This window comes from Rhamphochromis longiceps, linkage group LG4 (assembly GCF_057381845.1).
Source record: "Rhamphochromis longiceps isolate RC_006_pf linkage group LG4, R_longiceps_female_GT1.1, whole genome shotgun sequence".
Lineage (NCBI taxonomy): Eukaryota > Metazoa > Chordata > Actinopteri > Cichliformes > Cichlidae > Rhamphochromis > Rhamphochromis longiceps.
In genome coordinates, this window is record NC_140560.1 from 33,734,390 (window position 1) to 33,757,973 (window position 23,584).

General features: G+C 40.9%; 1 protein-coding gene across 1 annotated transcript; it reads left to right on the forward strand.

Annotated features, from left to right (window-relative positions):
- Positions 1–2,879: 2,879 nt before the first annotated feature.
- On the forward strand, positions 2,880–23,335 carry LOC146672139 (tripartite motif-containing protein 16). Its single transcript, XM_085404647.1, has 6 exons — positions 2,880–3,126; positions 9,601–11,154; positions 15,984–16,010; positions 16,121–16,183; positions 22,063–22,202; positions 22,616–23,335. Exons 2-6 carry the CDS (start codon positions 10,914–10,916, stop codon positions 23,018–23,020), a joined length of 876 nt encoding a protein of 291 aa, XP_085260773.1. The 5' UTR covers positions 2,880–3,126; positions 9,601–10,913; the 3' UTR covers positions 23,021–23,335.
- The last annotated feature ends 249 nt before the right edge of the window (positions 23,336–23,584 follow it).

A 23,584-nucleotide genomic window follows, 5' to 3' on the forward strand; every position in this document is an offset into this window, starting at 1 on the left:
CTGCAGATAAGAAGTATAATAAGATCTAGAAAATGGGGTAACCAAATCTAATGTATGAGTGACATATACTTATTTTAAGATCTAGCCTTATTTTCAAAACTGTTACTTTAAATCTAGTTCTATCTGCTCTTGTATATTCCGGCTTTCTTCCTGTTTTCTTTCACTAATGGGTGAAGCAAGAATTGCCTCTGTGTCACTCCACCACATGTGAACTGGAAATCCTCCATTCAGCAGTTTAATCTTTTATAATACACCCAAGGGTTAACCCCGTGGGATTAGAGCAGCTGCTGCTTTCCCCCAGCAAGTGTCAACTGTTGTGACAGTTTATTCAGTAAGTGCTGCTTAAAAAACTGCACACACAGAAGGATATTTAAGGATATCCCTTTAAAAAAAAACTTCACTACATTTTATGATTTCTTATGTATGCAAGAAAATGGATGTTTGGGGAAACACTAAAAGTGCAAGAGAAGAATGCAACACACTGAACATCAAAATGTAAAAAGCAAAAAGGCTCTGCAACCTGCTTGGTTGGGGCCTTTTTCTATAGAGTTTTCATGTTCCTCCAACCTGGCCTAGATTATCCAGTTGGCATTCTCATTCTAGGCATTTGCTCAAGGATCCACACACCTGCCTGTCTGTTAGCCCTGTGATGAACTGGTGATCTGTCCAGCTTGTATCACATCTTTTTCTCCATCACAGCTGGATAGGCTCCAGAATAAATTACAGTCCTCATCAGAATCACATCACAGAGTCTCTTTAAATCAGTCAGATTCAGACTTGGCTCATCATAGAGGGTTTCAAGAAGCTAAGATAACGACAGCAAAATGCTCAGCTTAAGGCTTTACTAACCATGATTGAAAGCAAGGTGGCTATCACCATCCTTTATTTACAGTCTATGGTAGCCATACATTAATCAGCTGCAGCTGTGTGTGATCAATATAGATCACAGCTATGATAATTAATGAAAGGAAGAAAAAACTGTTATTCACTGAAGAGATTTTGTTAATGCTACTGATTTCAAAGGCATAATCCTAGAATAGTAAGCTATTACTTGCTTGGACAGCAGCCCAATCCAAATGAAAGCGGGACAACCCCTCTACCACGGATCCTCCAATCTGTGTATTTATAATTATGAGTCAAGGAGAGAGACCACAGCTTCGTGGCTTTAGTAACAGAATGTCCCAGAATCCCTGAGTCAACATTCATCAGCATATGTCAGTCACACTGGCTGTTTTGAGTCCGCATGTCCAACTGTGAGGGACATCCTCTTCTTTTGGGAGGTTAAATGTTGCGCCTCAAGACTTTGGTCCCCTTTGCCCTCTTCCACTCACCAACCAGACCTTTCTCAGAATCACACACACACACACACAGTCCTACTCTGTGACTGTTTTCAGCCACTGCCTGCGCTATCTTGATGAATAACATGAGGGATAAGGTGATAACAACAGCTGAGAGAAAGATGAGAGCTGGAATGAAATAAGCCATATGACAAAAGTCATCTATTTGTAAAGAGATCTGCTTCTGTCAGACAGCAGCAGAGCTTAGACTAGAGATGGTGATCAATCTGGGTTTTCGTGTAACATCAGCTAAATGAGCCGAGACTAAACTTGTTTTGAAATGTTTCCTGCCACACAGTTTAAAAACCAGAACTACAGCTACACACTTACGTAACTCACACACTAATAAATCCAGAGGGTCAGTAGGGGGTGTGATGTATGTCCCTGTACCAGGGAGCGGGGAGGGGGACCCTGACAGTGACACATTATTGTTGTGCTGATGTTTAGGAATGGAATCCAGTGTATTTGTGGTTACGCTGAGAGTACAGTCTCAGAAAATGGGAACAGAGACATTACAAGAGAGTTCTGAAATTAAATCTAAAGAGAGTTCAGCAAAAGCAAGTCTGGGTTGGAAAAAAAACACTGTTGTTGGGGGAGAAATGAGCAAACCTTTTAAGTAGTTTTTAATCACATTTGGCTGGTGATCTAAGATATGATGGTTGTTATTTTTAAATGTTGCTATGATGACTGAAATTAAACTCAGCAGACAGTGATTTAAAATAAGTATCCAAAGGTGAGATCCCAAATTCCTCAGAGTGGCACGATCTGTGCCCTTGGAGTCTGCATCTTATTGAGAACAATTTAAACTGTGGTAAAGATTTTGAGTTTAAGTTAATGTAACATACAAAAATGACCCTTTTAGAAAAGTTGCAATTTTTTTTCATTTTATATAAATTCATTAACATTTTTAATGCAGTTTGTCTCTTTACCAACCACTCAGAAGAAACGTACACATATTTATCCCAAAGTCCAGAAATTAGCACGTGTATGTTTCAATACCATGAGACGCTAAAAGATGAATGACAGAAGCATTACAGTAGATAATACGATGGGAGAAAGCAGCAGGGTGAGGAGATCTCAAACAGGCTGCTTGTACTGCAGCATGTTGCTCACAAATGTCTCTGTGTTTGGAGAGCACCAATGTCAGCACGTCACTATGTGAGGAAGGACGCTCCAGCCTTCTTTCACCATGTTTTTAGTCTCATTATACTGTGTATAATAACAATAAAGGCTTTAATTCTCTCAGCTACAGCTACAGTGGTGTTTGATGCAGAGGTGTGGACTCGAGTCACATGACTTGGACTCGAGTCAGACTCGAGTCATTAATTTTATGACTTTAAACTTGACTTGAAAAAATGTTCTAAGACTTGTGACTTGACTTGGACTTTTACACCAATGACTTGGGACTTGAATTGGACTTGAACCGGTTTACTTGAAAAGACTTGATATTTTACCCCAAATATAAAATTTAACATGCATATTATATAGAGATTGAAAATGTGACGTCATTCACGGGTAGAACCGCAAAGGATTCTGGGAACTCGTGGCAAGCGGTAGTAGCGCAGCGATAAAAAGAAACACAAAAATGTCAAGAAGCTGTTGTATTATTAACTGCAATAGCCGGTCGCATGACAGCCACGGGAAGCCGACGGGTAAAGAGATCGGTTGTTATCGGATTACGTCGTTGAAGAGAAATTGTTCGAGCCATGTTTCCGAAGTAACAAAGAGGCGACTGGATTGCAGCCATTCAAAGACCAATTATAACGTCCCAGAACACTCCAGCTCACAGGTTAGTCTGCTCCAAGCATTTCCACAAAGGTCAGTCTGCTGTTGTAGTTAATGCGTCATTTTTCTTAACATAATTGGTGATATAGGTTACAAGCAAGTCTGGCGCTGAACAGAAATTGTCGCGCTATGCTCCTTTATTTATTGTGTTTATTGTGCATAAATAGTGAATTGTCCTGACACAATATTGCGTTTCGCTTCTGTTATTATGGTACATTGACAAAAACATATACTTTTATTCACAGGATAAAACAGGTTTTTTGTATCACTAATTGCCCAGTACGATTACAGCATACAATATTATTGTCACTGCTACATTTCTGTGATGCTACCAGAAATTATTTCCACTGCTAATTAATTACCGTTGAGCTCAAAGGTCCTATTAATAAACGGTTAACGTGTCACGGCTGGCGGAGGGAGCCGTGTGGTGTGGAGGAAAAGGAGGACCCAAGATGCAGCGAACTGGGCCCTGTTTCAGGAAGCCGGTTTAGAAAACTCAGAGTGAAAAACGATACGCAGGGTTGAGTAACCCCGAACTGTCCAACTCGGAATATTCGGTTTCAGAAAGGCTGATAACAAGTAGTTCAGTCAACGCGGAGTTGCTTTAACCCCAAGTGAAGCGCGCGGACGAGGATACATAAAGCCCTGATAAGCGGAGCACAGATTAAGCGAGTCACCATGGAGACGGAGGGAAAGAAGGCGCGGTCAATGTATTTCACAGCGCTTGAGGCCGAAATTCTGATGGCAGCATATGCCGATAACATGCAAATTCCGCGGAAAAAAGTAACACAGCCACAGCTGCAAAAGAAAGGGAGCATGCATGGCAAAACATAGCCGACAGAGTCAATGCATGAGTGTTAATATAAACATTGATCTAGGGATTTCCACCCATTTAACACGTTATTTTATTTGTTATTTTATACATTTTATTTTGTGATGTGATGTGAGCGCAGGTGCAACCCAACAGGCCCCAAACGTGCCTGGCAGCAAGTAAAAATGAAATATAAAAATATAGTCCAAACAGGTAAGGTGTAATTGTATTATGAGCCATAGTGCTTGGTCTGTTTGTCCCATGTAAATCAATTGCAGTTAGAGGCTACATTAATTTTCTTTCTGTAAGCACTTATTGAAATTATCTGAGCACATTACAAGTACATATTTGCTTACTCTGTATGCTCAAATGTGGCCCGTTATAGCCAACAGAAAAAAAGCGGAGGCCCGAAAAACAGGTGGGGGTCCTCCACCACCACCACTCACAGAGGCTGAGCAGTTGGCCCTCAGCCAAAACAGTGGGCGCCCTGTGGCCGAAGGCATCTCTGCGGGGACATCCTCTGAGTCAATAACCCCGCAAGACACAAGTGCCTACATAAGGGGTAAATTCAAAATAATACATGATGTGCATACATCCTTCTTCACAGTCACCTTTGCAGTGCTACTCATTCATTTGATAAACTCTTTACCATAATGAATTATTTTGTAGTGAAGTTATTTTCCGACTGATTTTGCCTTCCCTCAGCCTTGGTTGTCTTTGAGAGCATAATGACAATGAAGTGTAAGGTGCTTGGTATGTTTGTTAATTGCCATTTGGTCCCTTGTAAGTTATAAGTGACCTGTATGAACCTCATATTCTATCAGTTGATGGTGATGGTGTACTGCATCTGGTGCAGCCTCCTGTTGAGCCAGACCAACATGCAGTTGTGAGTAATACTCCACAGATTATATGAGTTTACAGTAGAACAGCAATGTTGTCTATTTCTTTACTACAGGAAAATAATGAAGAAACATTGACAGCTGTTACAGAGGAGGAAGCAACAGAGACGCTTTATGAGGTTTACATCTTTTAATACTTTGTGTACAGGAAACACAGGCGACCAATAAAGCCAGTTGAACAAAAAATCTGTTTATTCTTCTTTCAACATGTTGAGGTGATGGGTCAAAGGAAATGATTGTGACATATGGTGTCTCTGACTGCGCTTCCATCTTGTATGTCCGTGGGAGGGTCAGGATGTTCATGGTTTGGATCACTGCTGATGTTTGGTTCAGAAGGACAGTGTTCTCCTCTAATTGTGGCAATGTTGTGAAGAATCACACATGCCACAATAATGTCACATGCCCTTTCTGGGGTGACCCTGAGTCTTTGCAGGCACTGGAACCGGGCCTTAAGCATTCCGATAGTCATTTCAATTCTGGCTCTTGTCCTGCAATTAGCCAGATTATATCGCTGCTGTGGGCCCGGTTCAGGGTCAGGGTAAGGGGTAAGCAAATAGGGTAAACATGGATACCCCCTATCACCAAGCAAGTAGCCAGTGAACTCTCCTAAGACAGAAGGATACACTTCAGTTCAAATGTCCCTGAAGCAATTGGTCTTTATATATTTTAAAGTATTCTCAACTCACCATGTCCAAATTTTGTGCTCAGTGTACATTCACGGAATATTTGTGAGTCATGGACAGAGCCTGGCCACTTGGCTTCCACATTTGTGATAATGTTGGCAGCATCACATATGATCTTCACAGTGCAGAGAACACAAATTAGCATCCATTACTATAATGAAATAATTTGTTAGTTTGACATGCTACAGGGAACTATGTACCTGTACATTAATGCTGTGGAAAGACTTCCTGTTCACATAGTCTCCTTCATTTACTGAAGGAGCAATGATTGGAATGTGAGTGCCATCTGTACAGCCAATCACGCCTGGGAACCCTGAAAATAAATGTGCAATTTAAGTAGTAGTCCAAGTATCACCACATCATACATTAAGTTTTGGTCATCCTGATACCTGCAATTTTGTGGCATCCCTCTTTGATAAATCTTGTGGGTCTGTGACCGGGGAACACCACAGACGAGTACAGGAGACGTTTCAGTGCAACTGTAACATTCCTGACTGCCCGACAGACGGTAGCCTTGGAAACGTGCTCAGCGTCACCAATATTATACAGAAAGCTCCCGTTTGCAAGAAACCGAAGTGCAATACAAATAATATGCAATGAACTGAGAGCATGTCCGCGATGTGTCACATGCGTAATATATGGCCTGAGGATGTTATCCAAATAAATTATAGATTGTGCTGAGAAACGGTAACGTTCGCACAGAAAATCATCAGGAAATGATAAAATGTCCAAACGCGCTCTGATCACTCTCTCCCGGCGGAGAGCTCTGCGGAGAATTTGGGCTTCACGATCTACTGGCTCTTCAAGGAAGTGGCACGCCATGTCCGACACTTCCTACTGTCAGGTTTCCGACAAAGGGGCGGAGACAGTCAGGGTTAGTTGTAGTAAACCTGCTAGGGGGCAGGTTAGCTTCACGGAGTGTGTCGTCATAGTGACTCACTCAGGCTGCAGCTGAACTCGCTTTGTGAAACCAAAAACCCAGAGTTTTCGTTAACTCAGGGTATACTTACTCAGTTTTTCCACTAAACCGGCTTCCTGAAACAGGGCCCTGATGACAGAGTGATGTTTATTTACAAGGTGGTGGTGGTGGCAAAAACAGGCAACTCAACATGAGCAATTACAAACCTAAACTGGGAGAAACTAAAGACAAACCTGAGACCATACAAAAGGGGTGCGGGGCAGAGAGACGCAGAGACAGGAACGAAACACCATAGAATGCAGAGCTACACGGAGGAACGCAGTGATACATGGATGAACGCAGACGAGCCGATAACAAACACAGACCGACACCCACTAAATATACACACACAAGGTAATCAGGTAATCGTACACAAGAGGGAAGAACAGCTGATCTGAATACACATGATGACTGGAGGACACAAGCTGAACACAATGACAACAGACACAGACTTTCAGAACAAAACAGGAAATCTAGAACCCGAACCGGACACAAGGGGGGAGGACACAGAATAACTAGACAGAGGGAAATAATCACAAAACAAAACGCTGGGTCAACGACCCAGGACCATGACATAACGAATGTGTATTTATGACGACGATTTGTGAGACTGGTAAACTTATGATACGTACGATGGTCTTTACTTTCTACACGGTGCATTTCAAGGTCCTGCACCCATCCGTCGGTAAACTGTACCTGGGCTTGTTGCAGTGACCGGAAGTTACTAAACTTCATGAGTGTATGCACTCACTCCAAGAACCGTATGATTATAAATATGCATATAAATATGCTACGATGAGATAGCTGACTTCATCTAACTAGCAAATGTTTTCCAGGCTACGTTGGTGATGCATTTTTTTTTAAAATGATATTTAAAAAAAAAAAATCATTTATTTATGTATGATATTTTTGTCATGCGATTTTAAAGCCGGTCCTACAACCGCATCCAAGAATAACATGCAGCTTATCTCAGAACTGTCGGTGAAAATTATTCTTGGAGCTAGGTTTAATTGAGCTGCATTTTAAAGAGGTGCAATTTCACAATTTGTGTATATTTTCTAAGTTCACTATTTTGTCATGTGTTGAGAAAAACACAGATTTAAAAATTACATGGTCTAATATTTACATTTAGCATATAACTGCAACATGCTTTTTTTCGGGGGGTTTTTTAAAGACTCGAAAGGACTTGAAATTCAAAATTTCAGACTTGTGACTTTACTTGGACTTTTACACCAGTGACTTGAGACTCGACTCTGACTTGCCTGACATTACTTGAGACTTGACTTGAGACTTGAGGATAAAGACTTGAGACTTACTTGAGACTTGCAAAACAATGACTTGGTCCCACCTCTGGTTTGATGATCTAAGAGTACAGATTAAATATAAAAACTTCTAAAAAATTCAAACATAGACTCATAAGCTGTGCTTCTTGTTTTGGCCTTGAAGACCCTGTCCACCCTATCTGTTCCCTCCTTTTGGTTGTTTGGCCTCTTTATTTATTTTTTGGTAATTATCACTCTCTAAATAAATGTTGAGTTCAGGAAGTTGTCATTTTTAATCCCCAAAAAAATACTTTTGATATGATTTATTTGAATGAATATTTCATAAATTGATTGTATATGTGTCGTGACCCTGAAGAAGGTTCCTGATCCCCTTGTTGGGTCTAAAATTACAGTATATGAAGTAAAATAGTCAAATCCTATAGACACATTAATGCTCTGCTGTCTTTGTTCTTTCTCGCATCTTTCACTTTTGCTATATTTAATTAAATATATTCAATAACAGATTTAGATTGTGTACCTTTTGCATAAAAATGCGACTATGTTATTTATTTCTTCTCATTAAGTAGATTTAAATGGTTGCTGTGATCGTTTTCATGAAATATTTCTTTTTGTCACTTCTGTCAGTCTGGGATAAACACTCTTCATAGCATACATACTTAGAGCCAAATACTGTAAATGTGGACAAAACACTGAGAGGCCAGCACCTGCCTTGTCAATCAGAGAAAAGCTAAGAAAACTACAAGGGGAAGTCTTCACAGTCCTGGAAAAGCATCCCAGCAGGCCTCCGCAGATTACGGTCTCACACTCAATGAATCCCCAGCGACCAATTGTGCTATACATTTCACCACAGCCCCATCATGTTAACATGCAATGAAGTAACATGATCAGACACTTAACAGCCAGGTCGGGACTGGAATATTACATAGTGATTGCTGAGTGTATAATGTAGCACCCCTAAACACACACAGACCAAAGGTCATGGTACAATACTGGTTAGACGGCTCACTGGCAGCAGTAAGCAGCAGGTGCTGAAATTTGCTTTCATGGCTTACAGTGTGTATGTAGTATTACAGGAACCATCACTAAGCTTGCGCCTCATTAAAATTCCTCTTGTAATAACAGTGAGACGGAGTTATTTCCTCTTTGACTGTAATTATCAGGATGTGCCAATAAATTCAATACTAAGATGTTGCTTACAATTATATGTAAAAAAAAAAAAAAAAAAAGTTCCTTTTACCAAACATTATTTCCCCAAAATTGTATATTTAAAAAAAAAAAACCCTTTTAGATTGTTAACGTTGTTTTCCACATAAAGTGAAATATTTCATGCTTTTGTCATTTTAATTTGAAGAATTATAATAAAATCAGATCTCTTGAGTCGGTGAGATCAGGTCCAGCTTCTAAAACTCCGTCACCATGTGGTCGGGGCTCCGTCACCATGGATTGTTGCATTGCTTTGAATTTTTTCCGTCCACTGAATGTGTGTTATCGTTGGTAATCAGGCCCATAGACAGAAGTCCAGGTTGCTTTGATAGCAACCCTCAGCTCATGTGTATTTTTGGGCCGGGTGTTCCTCATCTTCCTGTTGACAGTAGCCCATAGATTCCATGTCAGGTCAGGCATGTGTGCTGGCCAGTCAAGCTACAGTAATAACATGGACAGCAAGCCATTTGGTAGTAGCTGTGGCACTGTGTGCTAAGTCTTGCTAGAAAAAGAAATTGGCATCTCCATGAAGCTTGTCAGCACATGGAAAGCTGAAGGGCTCTAAAACTGGTTGCATTGATTTTGGACTTGATAAAACCACCAACCAACACCACCAACACCAGCTGATGATATGGTTGCAGATGTTGCAGAGCCTTCACAGATGGTGGAAACTTCACCCTGGACTTCAGACATCATGGATTCAAGGCCTCCCTACTTTCAATCTGTTTCTTTGGACCGATGATTAAGGTCCAGTTCTTTTTCTCCTTCCCCCAGGTAAGATGCTTCTGGATCAGGAGTGGGTTGATATTAGGACAGAACCTTTAAAAGGATGCCTGTGTATGGTGCTTACAACAGTATTAACATATAACTCCACAACACTGTAAAAATGTATCTTATCTTCAAACACAAAACAGTACACTCACTATACTAACTATAAATGTATGCTAATGTTATATTTAATTATTTAATATAACTGACAGTAAATGTGAGTAAAATCTGGACAAACAGACTAATTAGAAATTAGAAATTGCTATTTGCAAGCTTGAAGTGCAGCAGCATTTTTGATAAGCTTTGCTCCAAGTTCTTTGCCACGTGCGCTCAAAGCAACTGCAAATAGATGAGATTTTTGGGTTGACGACAGCTCCCCGGTGGGTAGACATCTCCCACTCGCTGTACAGAAAATAACCCCCTATAGCTTGAGTTAGTCAGTTTAAGCTGCAGTTTAAAAAGTCAGTCAAAGTTCATCGTGTTGCTGAGGTGACAGGACGAGTCCTTATTTGCAAAGGGTCCACACAGTGTATGGAGCTACACATGTGACTTGGCACAGATTTTTACACCAGATGCTTCCCGATGCAGCCCTTACAGGGATTTGTGTCTCCTCCTGGTCTTTCATGTATTAAGCAGATATGCTAATGACTCCTCTATGATGCCACTACAAGACTAAGCACTGATATGCCGTGTGGATGTGAGCATATGCCAATTAGCCAAAACATTAAAACCGCTGACAGGCTGCATGAATAGCACTGAGTTTCATGTTGAAATGCAATGTTCTGGCAGAAAATTTGCACGTTTCCAAATTCATCTTGATGTCATTTTGACATGTTGACCTCACCACCGCCCTCCTACCATGGCAATGACACTCCCCAAAGGCAGTGGCTTCTACCAGAAAACAAACACAACAAAGTAGCAAAGATTTTGAGTTCCAGACCTGCCAAATCCAATAGATTGACAGAAGCCACATGAGGCAATCCACAGAACATAAAGTATCTGCTGCCAACGTCCCTGTTTGTCTACATCCATGACACAAAGAGGTTTGGGCACATTGCTATATTTTTTCCCCCATTCTTTAAACTAGATACTTAAATTTCTCAGTGCTAAATGCTATGTAAGCTCTGGGGTTTACCTCGTGCATGTGCTCAGTCCATGTGTACGCAGATAAGTTTGCATACTTGGGATGTATTGCTCATCTCCATCAAGCGATCCCAAGAAAGGATCAGGAGTTTCAAGTAACAGGACCATCCCTTTGGATGGCCGGTACATCCAACCCAAACTCGTGCACCTCCCCTCTCTACTGATTTGGAAGTTAATAAGAGTGACACTCCGGAGATGCACAGGCACTTTCACAGGACGTCGCCGATTGATGCCAAACTGCGCCGTGAGAAACACGAGAATCATGCCCGTACCCAGGAAAGCAGGTAAGAAATCAATCTCACCTGAGTCTTTATGAGCATCGTGTCTTCAATATGTCTTTCATGACATTTGAACTGTTGTAGTCAATATTCTAAAGCTCGAGTACATTATACTGTGATGCATTTAATGACAAATACGGCAGTTCAAATGTTTGACTTTCAAATGTAATGTGACCCAAATGTTTTTGTTTGATTGTTTTTTTGTATGTTTTAAATTAAGGTGGCTCAGGAGGTAGAGCAGATCATCTGCTAATTGTAAAGTTGGCGGTCTGATCTTTGGCTGCAGCAGTCTGCATGCCAAATTATCCTTGATACTGAAGCCTGGGCTGCTCAGTGTGATTGTTATATAGAATGCACTTGGGCAAAGAAAAAAGTGCTTTTGTGAATGAGTAAAAATGCATTATCTAAGAGGCAGTTCATTTACCATTCCTTATGGACTTTAAAAATCTTAATTACAGTTTGTCACAGTGTGTTATTACTGATTTATTATGTGTTTTATATGTTGTTTATTTGACGTTGTTAAGTTACCTCACGCTGACCATCCCTGGACATTAGCTGGGAGCCAGATATCCTTCCTCACCTTGGATTGTGCCAGTTTGGTCCATTAATCATGTCAACAAAGAGCCTCTCGCCGGGTGGTGATCGTTTCGTCAATGTCACAGCCTCGCCTGCGGTTTCAGTGCTCATATTTCTGTCTGTCTTTCTTGTTTCTGTCCCTAAGCAACGTGATACACCTGTCCAAACACGCCCACGTTGCTTCATTCTCTGTCTCCAGCTAGAGGAAGATATTTCATATAGATTCTCCATATCCTACCTGCTTCTTATGGATTTTTTCAGTCTTTCCAATTCCATAATAGCTTGCATAACCCAAGTCACCCACTCTCCCTCCGTCTCCATCCTCAATTGTTGCTAATCCCTCCTCTGCTGCCACAGTAATGAAGTGTGAAATGCTGCACAGTAAATCAGGGACCAAAATGCAAACGCTCATCTTGGTGTTATTTATGGCTGTTTGATTTTGCCTTTATGTAACATATAGCACCCGCGGCTTCTGCAGTTTGTCGTCTCCTGGAGGAATTAGTGCCATTAAAAGTTTAATTTGTCACCATAATGTACATGAATGCAAGCGTAATGTGGCAAATCTAACTAATGTGATTAGCTAATCTTTGATGCATAAAAATACTCTAAAAATAATTAAATAATTCAAAATGGAAATTTGTTATGGGAGCCTACATACTTGTATTAGCCCTTCAAAAAGGCCTTTTCCTTCTGAGTGTACTTTATGTCCTTCCAATCTCCATCTCACATGTGCGCTCGTCACCCATAGGGCTTCTAGCCAGGAAGTTTTGACACTTGACAGGAACTAGAGGGATGATCCTGGATCTCCCTCCACCTCATCTCACTATCTTCTCATCTTGCTGTCTCAGTGGGATGCTCTGAACCTGATCTGTGCAGATAGCTCTGTCCCACTGAGAGAGGAATCTGGGGAGGGGGTGAAAAAAGAGGTTTACCTCGTGACACTCCAAAACAAACACTTCTTGTGAAACACTGAGAGTCGCCGTTGACCTTTCCAGCTGGACTGAGCTGAGCTCGAGCGCTCTTGGGGAGGGCACCAGAGTTTCACTTAAAATCATTTCAGGGACTAACCCTAACCCACATCCATCCATTACAACCTGCAGCTTAATCATTAGCCGTCCCTTTTATGGCCTCACTGCCCTTAAATATTTTTATGCCACACACCTCACTCTGTTCCCTCCATGTCTCTATTGCTGTTGTGTCAAGTCATCAATCTTCTGGGGAATATGTTTATCCCAGCGGGGCTTTCTTGTTCATACTGCTGAGTGTAGACAGGAATCCAGAGATGTTTAACCTTCACGGTGCAGCCAGAGATCTGGAATATTTCCAGTAACCCAACTTACTTACTGCTGGCTTGATATCTTGATATCCAAGATTATCGGAGATGTTCAATTTATTCCCTTTGGACAGTTGCCAGGGACATCATATTTGGAGATGAATTTAATGACTGTTGGTCCCTTTTTAATCTGTCCAATAGCAATTCCAGTAAAAATCAGAATGAAGGCTTTTCTTGTATTGTGTCCCCATTCCACCTGCTGTGTTCCTTTCTGAAAGAGCTCAAAGGACGAGAGAGAGAAAGACCGATGAAGTGATCTGTCACCAGCGACTTTCTGCTCCCAGTTTCCAATGATGACTTCATGACCTTCACTATATCCTGCTTTGTCCTGCCAAATCTCTGTCTGCCCCATCCATCAATGGTGCAGCATTATGCGAATGCATCAGTCTATTAAAACGTTTGCGCTTGTGCATTGTAAACTGGCAGGCTTGCTGTTGAAGTCAATCATGACATGTGGACAATATCCAAACTCAAACCTCGTCTGTAACTGAATCCTACTCAGTACGGTTTAATTAATATGTCTGCATGCCCAGCCAATTATCAAATTCTCTGGCCTTAGTGATGTTGATCAGGTAATTGTTCTTGGCGTAATGAGCTCCTGCAAAACAATACCTCAGCCTATATTTAGGTTTTAATTAAAGCACCCAGTGAACATTACTTTACCTATTGAGGAAAAGCCAACACATTTAAAGTTGGCCCACTCCTCTTCTGGAAACCCTACCCTACCCTACCTCGGTGCATTAGCCACAGTAAAGAGAATTGCAAGCCAACACATTTCAGAGAAAGCAATGCCACCCCTTCAATTATATCTGATGTTTGCAGATGTTATGCCAGGCCATCATTTGTCCTTCTGGTTGTCACGCTGCTGGCATCCTCCCCAGTGGAGGGTCACACAGGTCGTAGAGGTAAAGTTTCCCCAGGCTGAGATACGTGCCGGATTCTCCTCTTCAGACATAGGGAAACCTCTATGGGCACAGAAGTCACCTTTCTAAAGACGTGGGATCCAGTGCATTTGCATTCCTGTTAATAATCAAAACTACACACAGGATAACCATTATAATCAAAAACAGCTTTAAAGAGTTTGTAGTTCATCCCATTAAATAATCTATACAACAAAAGAGGGAAAAAAAGAAAAACATAAGGACAATGATTAAAAAAAAATAATAAATATAAAAATCAACTAAACCTGGAGATATATAAACTCAAAGTGAACAAGTATCAAGCTGAAGCATGAATTTATTCGATTTATCCTGTCAAGTTTATGTCCTTCCTCTGTTTAGGCTTCCAAAATGAGCTAATACTATTAAAGAAGAAATTACCACTACAAATTCATGTTCAAAACATCTTTGTATTGTGTTTAAGAGATAGTAACTGACTGAAGGTTAACTCAGCCAAGCTATACTTTCATATGGTACCACAAGATGATGCAGCAAGTCAGTATCACCTTTATTTAAACAGGCAAAAGAACAAATGGTGGTGTGGGAAAACGCTGCCCCCTGTTGGTAAAACCTTTAGTTAAAATTGGCAGACAGAAACTACAAACAGTACCTTTAACAAATAAAGTTTACAGGTATATGAGGATTTTTATAAAACAGGATGCACTGTCGCTGCGTAAAACACCCAACAAATATTTAAAGGAGTTAAAATCAACTAATCAAATTACGTCATAATACTGAAGTTAAAAATACTCCTGCACTGGATGCTTTTATTTTTAATTCAAGACTTTTTATGAAGCCTGCAACTGGGACTGAATAAGTATACAACAAAGTAAAAGTAATGTAATTCTGGCCATTCAACAGATATTATACAGCTTTAATAAAAGCACAACTTTCAAATTAAGTTTTTATGTACTGACCCATACAAAGCCTCCACTCTGCAGGAAGTACTAGATCACTAAAAGCAACGACTTATACAATTATAATTGAACAATCAACCCTTAATCTACATGTCCTCACCAAATGGCCAAGCCTTAAATCTTTACTATCTTTTTTAGTGGAGATGAATGACAATCAGGGATTCGGTCATAATACTGCCATAAAACTATATTTCAGTCTGTTACAGCCTCTTATGGTATAAAAATGAGGGGAGGGAGAGCAGAGTTTAAGTAGGGTGAGGTTTAGTTTAATTAAATTGTCTTGATTTTTTCTTAAAAAGTGAAAGAAAGCATGTTTTATGACTTCTCATTAAATGAACACAGTTATACCCTCCATATAGGACGTCAGAAAAACGAGCCTGTTCTGTCTTATTTTGTTAGACAAATCAGATAAATACCGGGATGTAACAGTCTGTTAAATGAGCGTGAAGCATAAAATAATCGAATCGTTTTCTGTGTGAAATCTGAGAGATGGTAACTTGACATACACAGAGGCATGATTGATGACCGGACGGGTGAGGGATCACAGTTTTCTCCGAATGTCAGAAGACGCAGTGACTCACAAACTGGAGGAAGAACAAACGGAGAGCCTGTGACACGATAAACACGCCCACAGCGGTGGGAAGAAAAAGCATCCCACAGAAAGTCAATTCTTAGAATCAGCTTCCTGTCATCAGTGGCCATGAACGGTGTTCCCAGCAAATGTATGCGGAGTCCCATACGTTGAAACCAGAACCTCGAAAAGCATGAGGGAACTCCATGAATCAGTGCTGAGCCGACATTTCACACATACCCCTATGTGATCTACAATGTGTTGAGAGCAGCAGGTGATTAACTGCAGCTGCAGTGCTGGCAGACACTATGAAGAAGGTGCAGCCTGTAGAGGAAGATGAAAAGGTTTAAAGTAACCGCCGCTGCCACCCTGGGCGTCGAGCGTTCAGCTTTTTGTCATATAAGCTCATGTGAGAAATCATGTCTGAGGACAGGCTGTAATTCCATATACAGTGTCTGTAGTAGACAGCAGTGAAATGATGCTCTCGTTTTCTTTTCCAGGGAGAAAAAACAGTAGTGCTACAGAAGGTAAAAACCAGCATGGAGTCCCGCTGTTGTGAAGGCTTTGCATGTGGATATTAATGCATTAAATTAAATCAATGTGTCATTATTTATCCACTTATTCCTCCTCTTTTCAGTAACACTGCCACCATATGAGCCCAATATCCCCGAACCAACCACCAGGGCCGACTTCATGAAATGTAAGGCTTTTTATTTTAATATGAAGCTCCTGAGTAAAGAAAAAAAGATGAATAATTAATAATTAAGTAATGTCACGCCATGCTATTTTTTTTTAATTCAAAAGAATTATGGAGCAAACTTATTAAGATGATCAAAGATTAAAATAATAATGGTCAAAGTTTGTTCCACATAAAAAGGTTAATGAATAAAAATTTAGAAAGTAATCGTGGTGTAAGACTTAGATACCAGATCACTTAACACCAAATTCAATTAGTCTATTACACTTCCTAATATGTATTTAAATGGTTATTACATTTCCCAGAACCAGTCAATAACTACATTATTAAATAAATATGTAACAGCATATTCACAAATGTTATATCCCACAGAAACAGCGCACCACTTAAACGTCAAATGATTCAAAGTTGCCTCGTCACTTGCCAATAGTTGCTTCTAATTTTTATTATTATGCCTGTTTTTTTGGCTGCTGTTGTTTGGGGGGGGGGTTAGACCAGGCTGACTGTTAAAGTAAGGTCAGTAAATATTATTTACCCTGCTATACTCACTGCTCACACAGTAAGCAGCTGATTCTGAGAAAGACTGTAGGGGAACACTCTGCAGGGGGCTGACTCTCATATAGCCCAACTTTTTTTTTAAGCTTTTCCAACCCTGAGATTCATTCACTCACATTGCTGAGTTAGATTACATCATCAGGTTACTGATGTTGTCAGCAAACGTGTACTATAACATGATCCACATTGGAATAAATTATAAGTATAATACTGTATTTGCGCAGGTGTGTCCTCAAAGTGGGTGTCAGTCATACAGTGGGCCCACAGCATGCCTTAGTTTATCCTTTTTTATTTTTCTTTTACTCAAATGGGACAATAATTTACAAAATAACTGTGCTGAATGAAATAAGACTTTTAAAAAAATAGCGACTGAGACATTAAACTTTTCCCAGACATTTCTACACAAACCTCTTTCTGCAACCTTAGACGATGCCCCCTGCTGTCTGTTAGACAGAATAAAGGTTTATAGCACTGACTTTCTTTTTCAGACCCAGGAGTTAATCTTTACCAAACAAAGCTAGTAATGAGAAGCAATTATGAACGAAGGAAGGATGTTAAGGGTCATGAGGAGTTAAGAGAACTGGGAGTTCAGAGAATCTGACGGCACTGGCACTTCATGTTTGTTTGCTTGCTTGTTAAAGCATCGGCCTCAGCTTTAGCTGTTCTTCCTGAGGTCCGACCTACACACACACAAACAAGCTGGTTCTACTGGTTCACCTCCACCTGTAACTTACAATGTCATTGATCATCTAATGCACAGCTAATGTGGGTGATTTTACTCTGCAGGGTTGAAACTACAATGTCCCAAAAATGGATCCCAAAAACTGCCTCTTGAGTTGTTACCATGTTGTTTCATGCAGGCTGTATAAATGAGAACCACCCTCTGAAAAATATCACTTTAACACTAAGGAAATTAAAGAATGCCTGTCACACTGTCCACACACACTTGGGATGATCCAGTGTATCCACCTTCTTTTTTTTCTTTTTTTCTTTTTTTAAAGGCATTTTGTGGATAAAGTTAAATTAATTATGCTAAAAGGGTAAGGTGGGGTGGGTGGATAGGTAATAGGGTTGCCAACCGTCCCTTAAAATACGGAATCGTCCCGTATTTCGAAACAAAAGTACACGTCCCGTATTGAGCTAATAAGGGACGCACTTTGTCCCGTAATACAGTGAGAATCAAAAGTAGTCTATAAATGTTTATGGAATTAACGCTTTGTTTGAAAACATAATTCCCAGCCCCTCTCCTGCTTTGTGACCAATGAGCTGACAGCACACTTATGACAATTCGAGTATGACAATTCAGATTACCGCTCATCTCATTGGTCGAGGAAAGGTCGCTTGCGGAGAAAACACCGGAAGACAACAGATGACCACAACAAGAAGCATGGCCAACAGGGGAACAAACGCCGACTCTGCGGTGCAAGTCTCGGATGACAGTACACCTAAAGCTGGGCAAACACTGTGCGATTTTTTCAGTCGCGTTATTCAGCTCCTGTTCAAACTGCACGATTGACTCGCAGGGGTTAGAAGTTCATAGGTCACGATGTACTCTCACACTATACCGCCCGATGCTCTGATGCGACCTGAGTGCTCACACTGTGCCTCCATAACATGAAGGTTATAACAGAAAATCTGTCGCTCGCTCTCTCTGTCTTTCACTCACACAGACACACCACTACCATCAACTTTGCTAAATTGCTAATGAAAAACATTGATCAGGCAGCTGTGATTGAGCAGCAGTGTAAATCCAACTATTTTCACGGTTGTTGTGGTCGTGATAATTTTGTGATGCCACATCGAAAAGGCTCGGATGAGCTTTCCAAAGTTCTACAAGTTGTGCCTCCATCGCTTGTGTCCAGATCACACGCTGCACAGCCGTGCTGCGCCGTCTTTTTCACCAACGTTTACGTTTGCGCGTGAGCAGTGTGAGCGCCTGTGGTGACACCCTCACGAGCGATTGATGATCGGGAGCTGGTCGTGAGGTGTTAATCACTTCTCGTTACCCCACGTATACTACACGACGCACGATGAAGGCCAAAATCGGTCCGATCACTCAAAAATCGGCTCAAAATGGGCCAAAAATCGCACAGTGTGAGCCCAGCATTAGAGCAGCAATGTTTGTTCCCCTCAGAGAAAGGGAAGAATGGAAAAAGGAAAACACCTGGCTGGAAAACGTTAATATGGGCATGTGCAATGAATATCAGCGCTATGTGGCCAGAAGTGTGATAATATAATTTATTTTGTGTAATAAACAACTGCAAGGATAGATGATTACAACAAATTGATGACTAATACATAAAAGTAATACATAGATGAATAATGATGATGAGTTATGATGCGTAATCATGGGAACAAGCGGGTTTACAAACAGGAGCAGCTGATTAGCATTAGAAAAGCTGAAATAATACCTCAACTGAAGCCAATTGTACTAAATGCACTAAATGTGCACTGTTACAAGAATATTTTTCTTTCTATTGTTTTCTATTATTTTAAGTTAAGCAAGACAGAGTGCTTTTAAAGAAAGATTTACTTATATTCTCAAAAGTTAAGCATGACAGGCTTCTGTTTAAGAAAGAGACCTGTTTTACTGTGTTAATGTTGTCATTTTGAGCTAAAAATAAATGGCTAAATGATCATTTGTTTCACATGTGTTCATATCACAAAGAATAGAATATGCATCTACTTAAATCAACTTCAAGTCAAATGGTTAAAAAAATAATTTCACACACAAAAAAAGAGCTAGAAAATTCACCACACTGGGAAGGGTGAAGACAACTGGGTCGCCCGGCCCTGGCCACGAGGTGTCCCTTATTTATTTTTCAGGGAGTTGGCAACCCTAATAGGTAAGCAGGTAAACCTATGTTTGCAGTGTTCGTAGTTCACCTGCCAGTTTAACGTAGCCCGTCTTTGAAGGGTCACTTGTCACTAGGGATGGGTATCGTTTAGGTTTTATCCGATACCGGTGCCAAATCGGTACTTTTGAAACGGTGCCGGTGCTTAAACGGTGCTCGAACCGGTGCTTAAAGAATGGAGAACACAAACTTTGTCCAAAAACCTCTCATGTTCAGCTGTTTTTTTTTTTGTAAAAAGATAACAATGTTAGCCTTTTCTGCAGCTATGTGGCATATATGGCATCACTCTTGGCTGGAAGCAGTGCTTAAACAATGGAAAAACCACAAACTTAAACCCTCTCATGTTTAACTGTTTCCCACTTTTTCTTTGGTCATTTTAGCCTTTTTGGCCAGGGTGAAGGGAGTATCTGCCATCAAACAAGAAGACAGCCGCATGTAGCTATGATGATGTTTGCTAGTTCACCTTACATGCATTAATGTAATAACGTGGTTAGCCTACTCAACGTAAATTACACACGAATTAAGCTACTCACGCAGAGAAGAACGGCTGCTGCTGCCATCATCATCCTCATCATTTCTGCTACACTGGCAGGGCTAGGGGCCAGGACTCTATTCTTCGGGTTTTTGGGGGATGTTGCTCCGGGTCCGATAACTGGCAACCCACCCGACGTGCACGGTGTGAGGTCTCGCAGCAAGCTACCAAATACGGCGCATTTCTCGGCTTTTAAAAAAACCGCTATGCATCGCCAGCTGTTTAATCGGATTCTTGGTGTTACCTCCTTTGACAGTATCACAGTATCAGCTTAAAGCACTTGTTGCAGGCTGCTGAGTTTGCATATTTTGCTGTGAAGTACAGCCAGACTTTTGACCGCTTCGCCTTGGACATTTTTAATCTGTAGCTCTGCTCTAACAGAATTTACGTACCTGGCCCCGCCTACTATCCTCGGAAACGTAAAATGATTGGCTAGAAGTGTATCACAGCTCAGGAAAAAAAAGCACCGAAATAAAGCACCGAAATGTGCGCTGCTTTTCGGTCTGGTTACTACCGTTTATGTCAGAACCGGTGCCATCGGTACCCATCCCTACTTGTCACATTAATCAAGTCTTTCCTCAACTCTCACTCTGAGTATCCCCCAAAATGAGAGAATTTTTCACATTTACCCAGGTGCTATTCATTAATATAAACTACTAATACTCCCAATAACACACTGGATTTGACAGAGCTACATGGTAATTCACAATATTTTCCAAATCCTAATCACTCCAGGAGCACTAAAATGAAGATTTTCTCTTATAAACAATCAAAAAACAGCTAAGTCAGCTATAAAAGCTTGTATGTAGAAACTCAACACAACAAAAATTTACACATGTTAGAAAATCTGTAATCACAGAAACAAAAAGAAAAGTGAAAAAGCAGTGGAGGAAGTAAACCGCGCAGCAGGGGTTGTGCTCCTAAATTGACATCATGGTCAATGCGCTGCTTGTACAGTTTAACTCTGAAAAATAGACTTACAAGTATTGCACAGGGGTGGTACTGGGCTTTTCACTGAAACTGGGAGGGAAGATCTTATGTGGCAGTTCAGGGAGTGTAAGAGACACTGCAAAACATCAGTGACAGAAAACTCTCGCTGGCTATTCGGAACAAAACAGCAGGAAGCACATTCTTCTGTCAGATGAAACCAAGATAAAGTTATTCGGCTCAGAAGGGGTCCGGCGTGTTTGGCAAGAACCTAGCCACGACTTTCACAATGAATGCATCACAGTGCTGACAGTGAAGCATCGAGGTGGTAGAGTGCCAAAGGTTCTGGGGACATAGCATTTCTAGATACCCTTGGATAAGATTCCAGGAGCCTGTCAGAAGAGGAACGGTCCAAAACAAAACAGTTTCTATGTCATAAAAATATGACATTTAACATCTTTGGGTTACTTAACAGAAAAGTAAAACAAAGAAAAGCTGAACACAGCTGTCTATGAATAATGACGAACACCTGTCCAGATGTTTGGTGAGAAGGCCTGAATCTGTTCTAATAAAGGCAAAAGTAGTATTCAAGTATTCATGCAAGTACATGCACAAGGATGTACTTACGATGACAAAATAATGTTTATGTAGTGGAGGGGGGGAAATTACAATAATGTGGAATAAATGCAAAAATAGTTAATTAATATTACTATTTTAGGTTAGTGCCCCCAATTAAATCCAAAGATATCAGTTAAACATAATTTAAGCCAAAAATCAAACAGAAAAGTTGCACATTAATACTCTGAAAACTGCAACAACAGAAATTTAAGATCAAGGTTTTTGTTTTCTTTCTCAAAAATCTAATTTCTGAGTTGGATTCAGTAGATCTCGAAACTTAGACGTGCAATTTTAAAGTTGAAAGTCTTTAATTTTGGGTTACTCTGAAAGACAGCCACCAGTCCATCACCAGCCTCCCGGTCTCAGTTTGTATTTTTGCCCTCCCCTTTCCTCAGATTGGATCCCCCTCTCTTTCGATGACAGAACTGCAGAGAAACTGTTGTGGATTTCAGAGGGCGGCTCTAAGGTGGCTCGTACATCAGATGCAGTGTGCCCTTATCACCAGAGACCTGAGAGATACGACCACTCACCACAGGTAAGCTTGGAGTTAATCATCGTTCTGGGCATTATGGGAACAGGCTCAGGGGCCCATCAAAGAGGCAGGAAGTAAAACTAACAGGAACCAGAACTTTATTTAAACTTTTGGTCTTGGAACCAGCATGTTGGTGCTTTTTTCCTGTATGTTAAAATCAAAAATGACTAGAGTCTTCCAAGTTAATATCTTGATCTGACAACAACAATTAAGAATCCAAAGACAGTTTACCATAATTAAAGACAAGCAAATTTAAAAGGTTCAGAAGTGCATCTACTGGGAAAAAAATGTATTAGGAACATTACTTCATCAAATTGCCTGCAAATCAAATCAATAATTCTGCTCATCATTTAATTCTTGAAGCCATTTTTTTTGTTGCTAGCTTAATTTCCTACTATGGCTCGTCTAACCTTTAGGTGCTGTGCAAGGAAGGGCTGCTGGGCCATCGAGGGTACTGGGAGGTGGAATACGACGGCTGGGTGGTGATCGGGGTGGTCAGCGAGAGCTCACCCCGGAAGATGCAGGACGGACCCTGCGGCATCGGAGAGAACAAAACCTCCTGGGGTGCCGGCTGGTCTGGCTCCTGCTGTCAGATCTGGCACAATGCGGAGAACGTGGACATCCAGATGCCCCTGTCCTCCACCATGGGCGTCTACGTCGACCAGCCCGCAGGCATCATAAAGTTCCTCTTGGTGGAGGGAGAGGCTGAGAAGGAGGTGCGGCTGATTCACAAATTCAAAGAAAACCTCCAGGAGAAGGTCTTCCCTGGATTCTGGGTTGGCACCAATTCATTCTGCCTTATTCGGAAAAAGGATCAGTGATACAGTAGAAGAAGCAAATCGGGGAAAAGGGAGGGAGGGTCACGTATCAATTTAAAAAGCAGGGGGAGATGGGGATCTTGTGATGTTTGGGGAACAAGTGCTGTAACCATTTCTGCTTTCTCTAGTGCATGAAGAAAGCTTATTGGTTTCAGACAGTCCCCAGAGATGCCCAAATGTCATACTAACAGGCATTTATCTGTGTTATTTAAACTTAGAAGAATGGGCATTTAATGGTATATTTCAATCCAGCTGGGACTTTTCATGAGCTAGACTGCCTGTTTTATTCAGTCTGGATGTTTTGTATGTGCCAAATGTAGTCAATAAACTCTCATATTGTGTAATAACACTGAGCTCTTCTATTATATCTGTGTGACTGCTGCCTAGCAGACTTAAACACAGAGCGCTGGTACACTCTAGAGGCCTTTTATAAGAATACATCTATAATGATACAGGAAGTCTTTTCTCTTGGTGTTGCTCCTTTATTTGAAACATAAAAGTAGTTAACGGAACATTTGTTTGTTTTTCGAAATGTCACACATGGACATTTATCTTTTCAGATCCACT

What these genes read in the sequence shown, in the direction of transcription:
- LOC146672139 (XM_085404647.1), top strand. Translation starts at nt 10,914, where the DNA reads ATGTATTGCTCATCTCCATCAAGCGATCCCAAGAAAGGATCAGGAGTT. An exon ending in AAACAGTAGTGCTACAGAAG is followed by an intron (nt 16,011 to 16,120) that starts GTAAAAACCAGC and finishes TCCTCTTTTCAG; the next exon opens with TAACACTGCCACCATATGAG. An exon ending in CAGGGCCGACTTCATGAAAT is followed by an intron (nt 16,184 to 22,062) that starts GTAAGGCTTTTT and finishes CCCTTTCCTCAG; the next exon opens with ATTGGATCCCCCTCTCTTTC.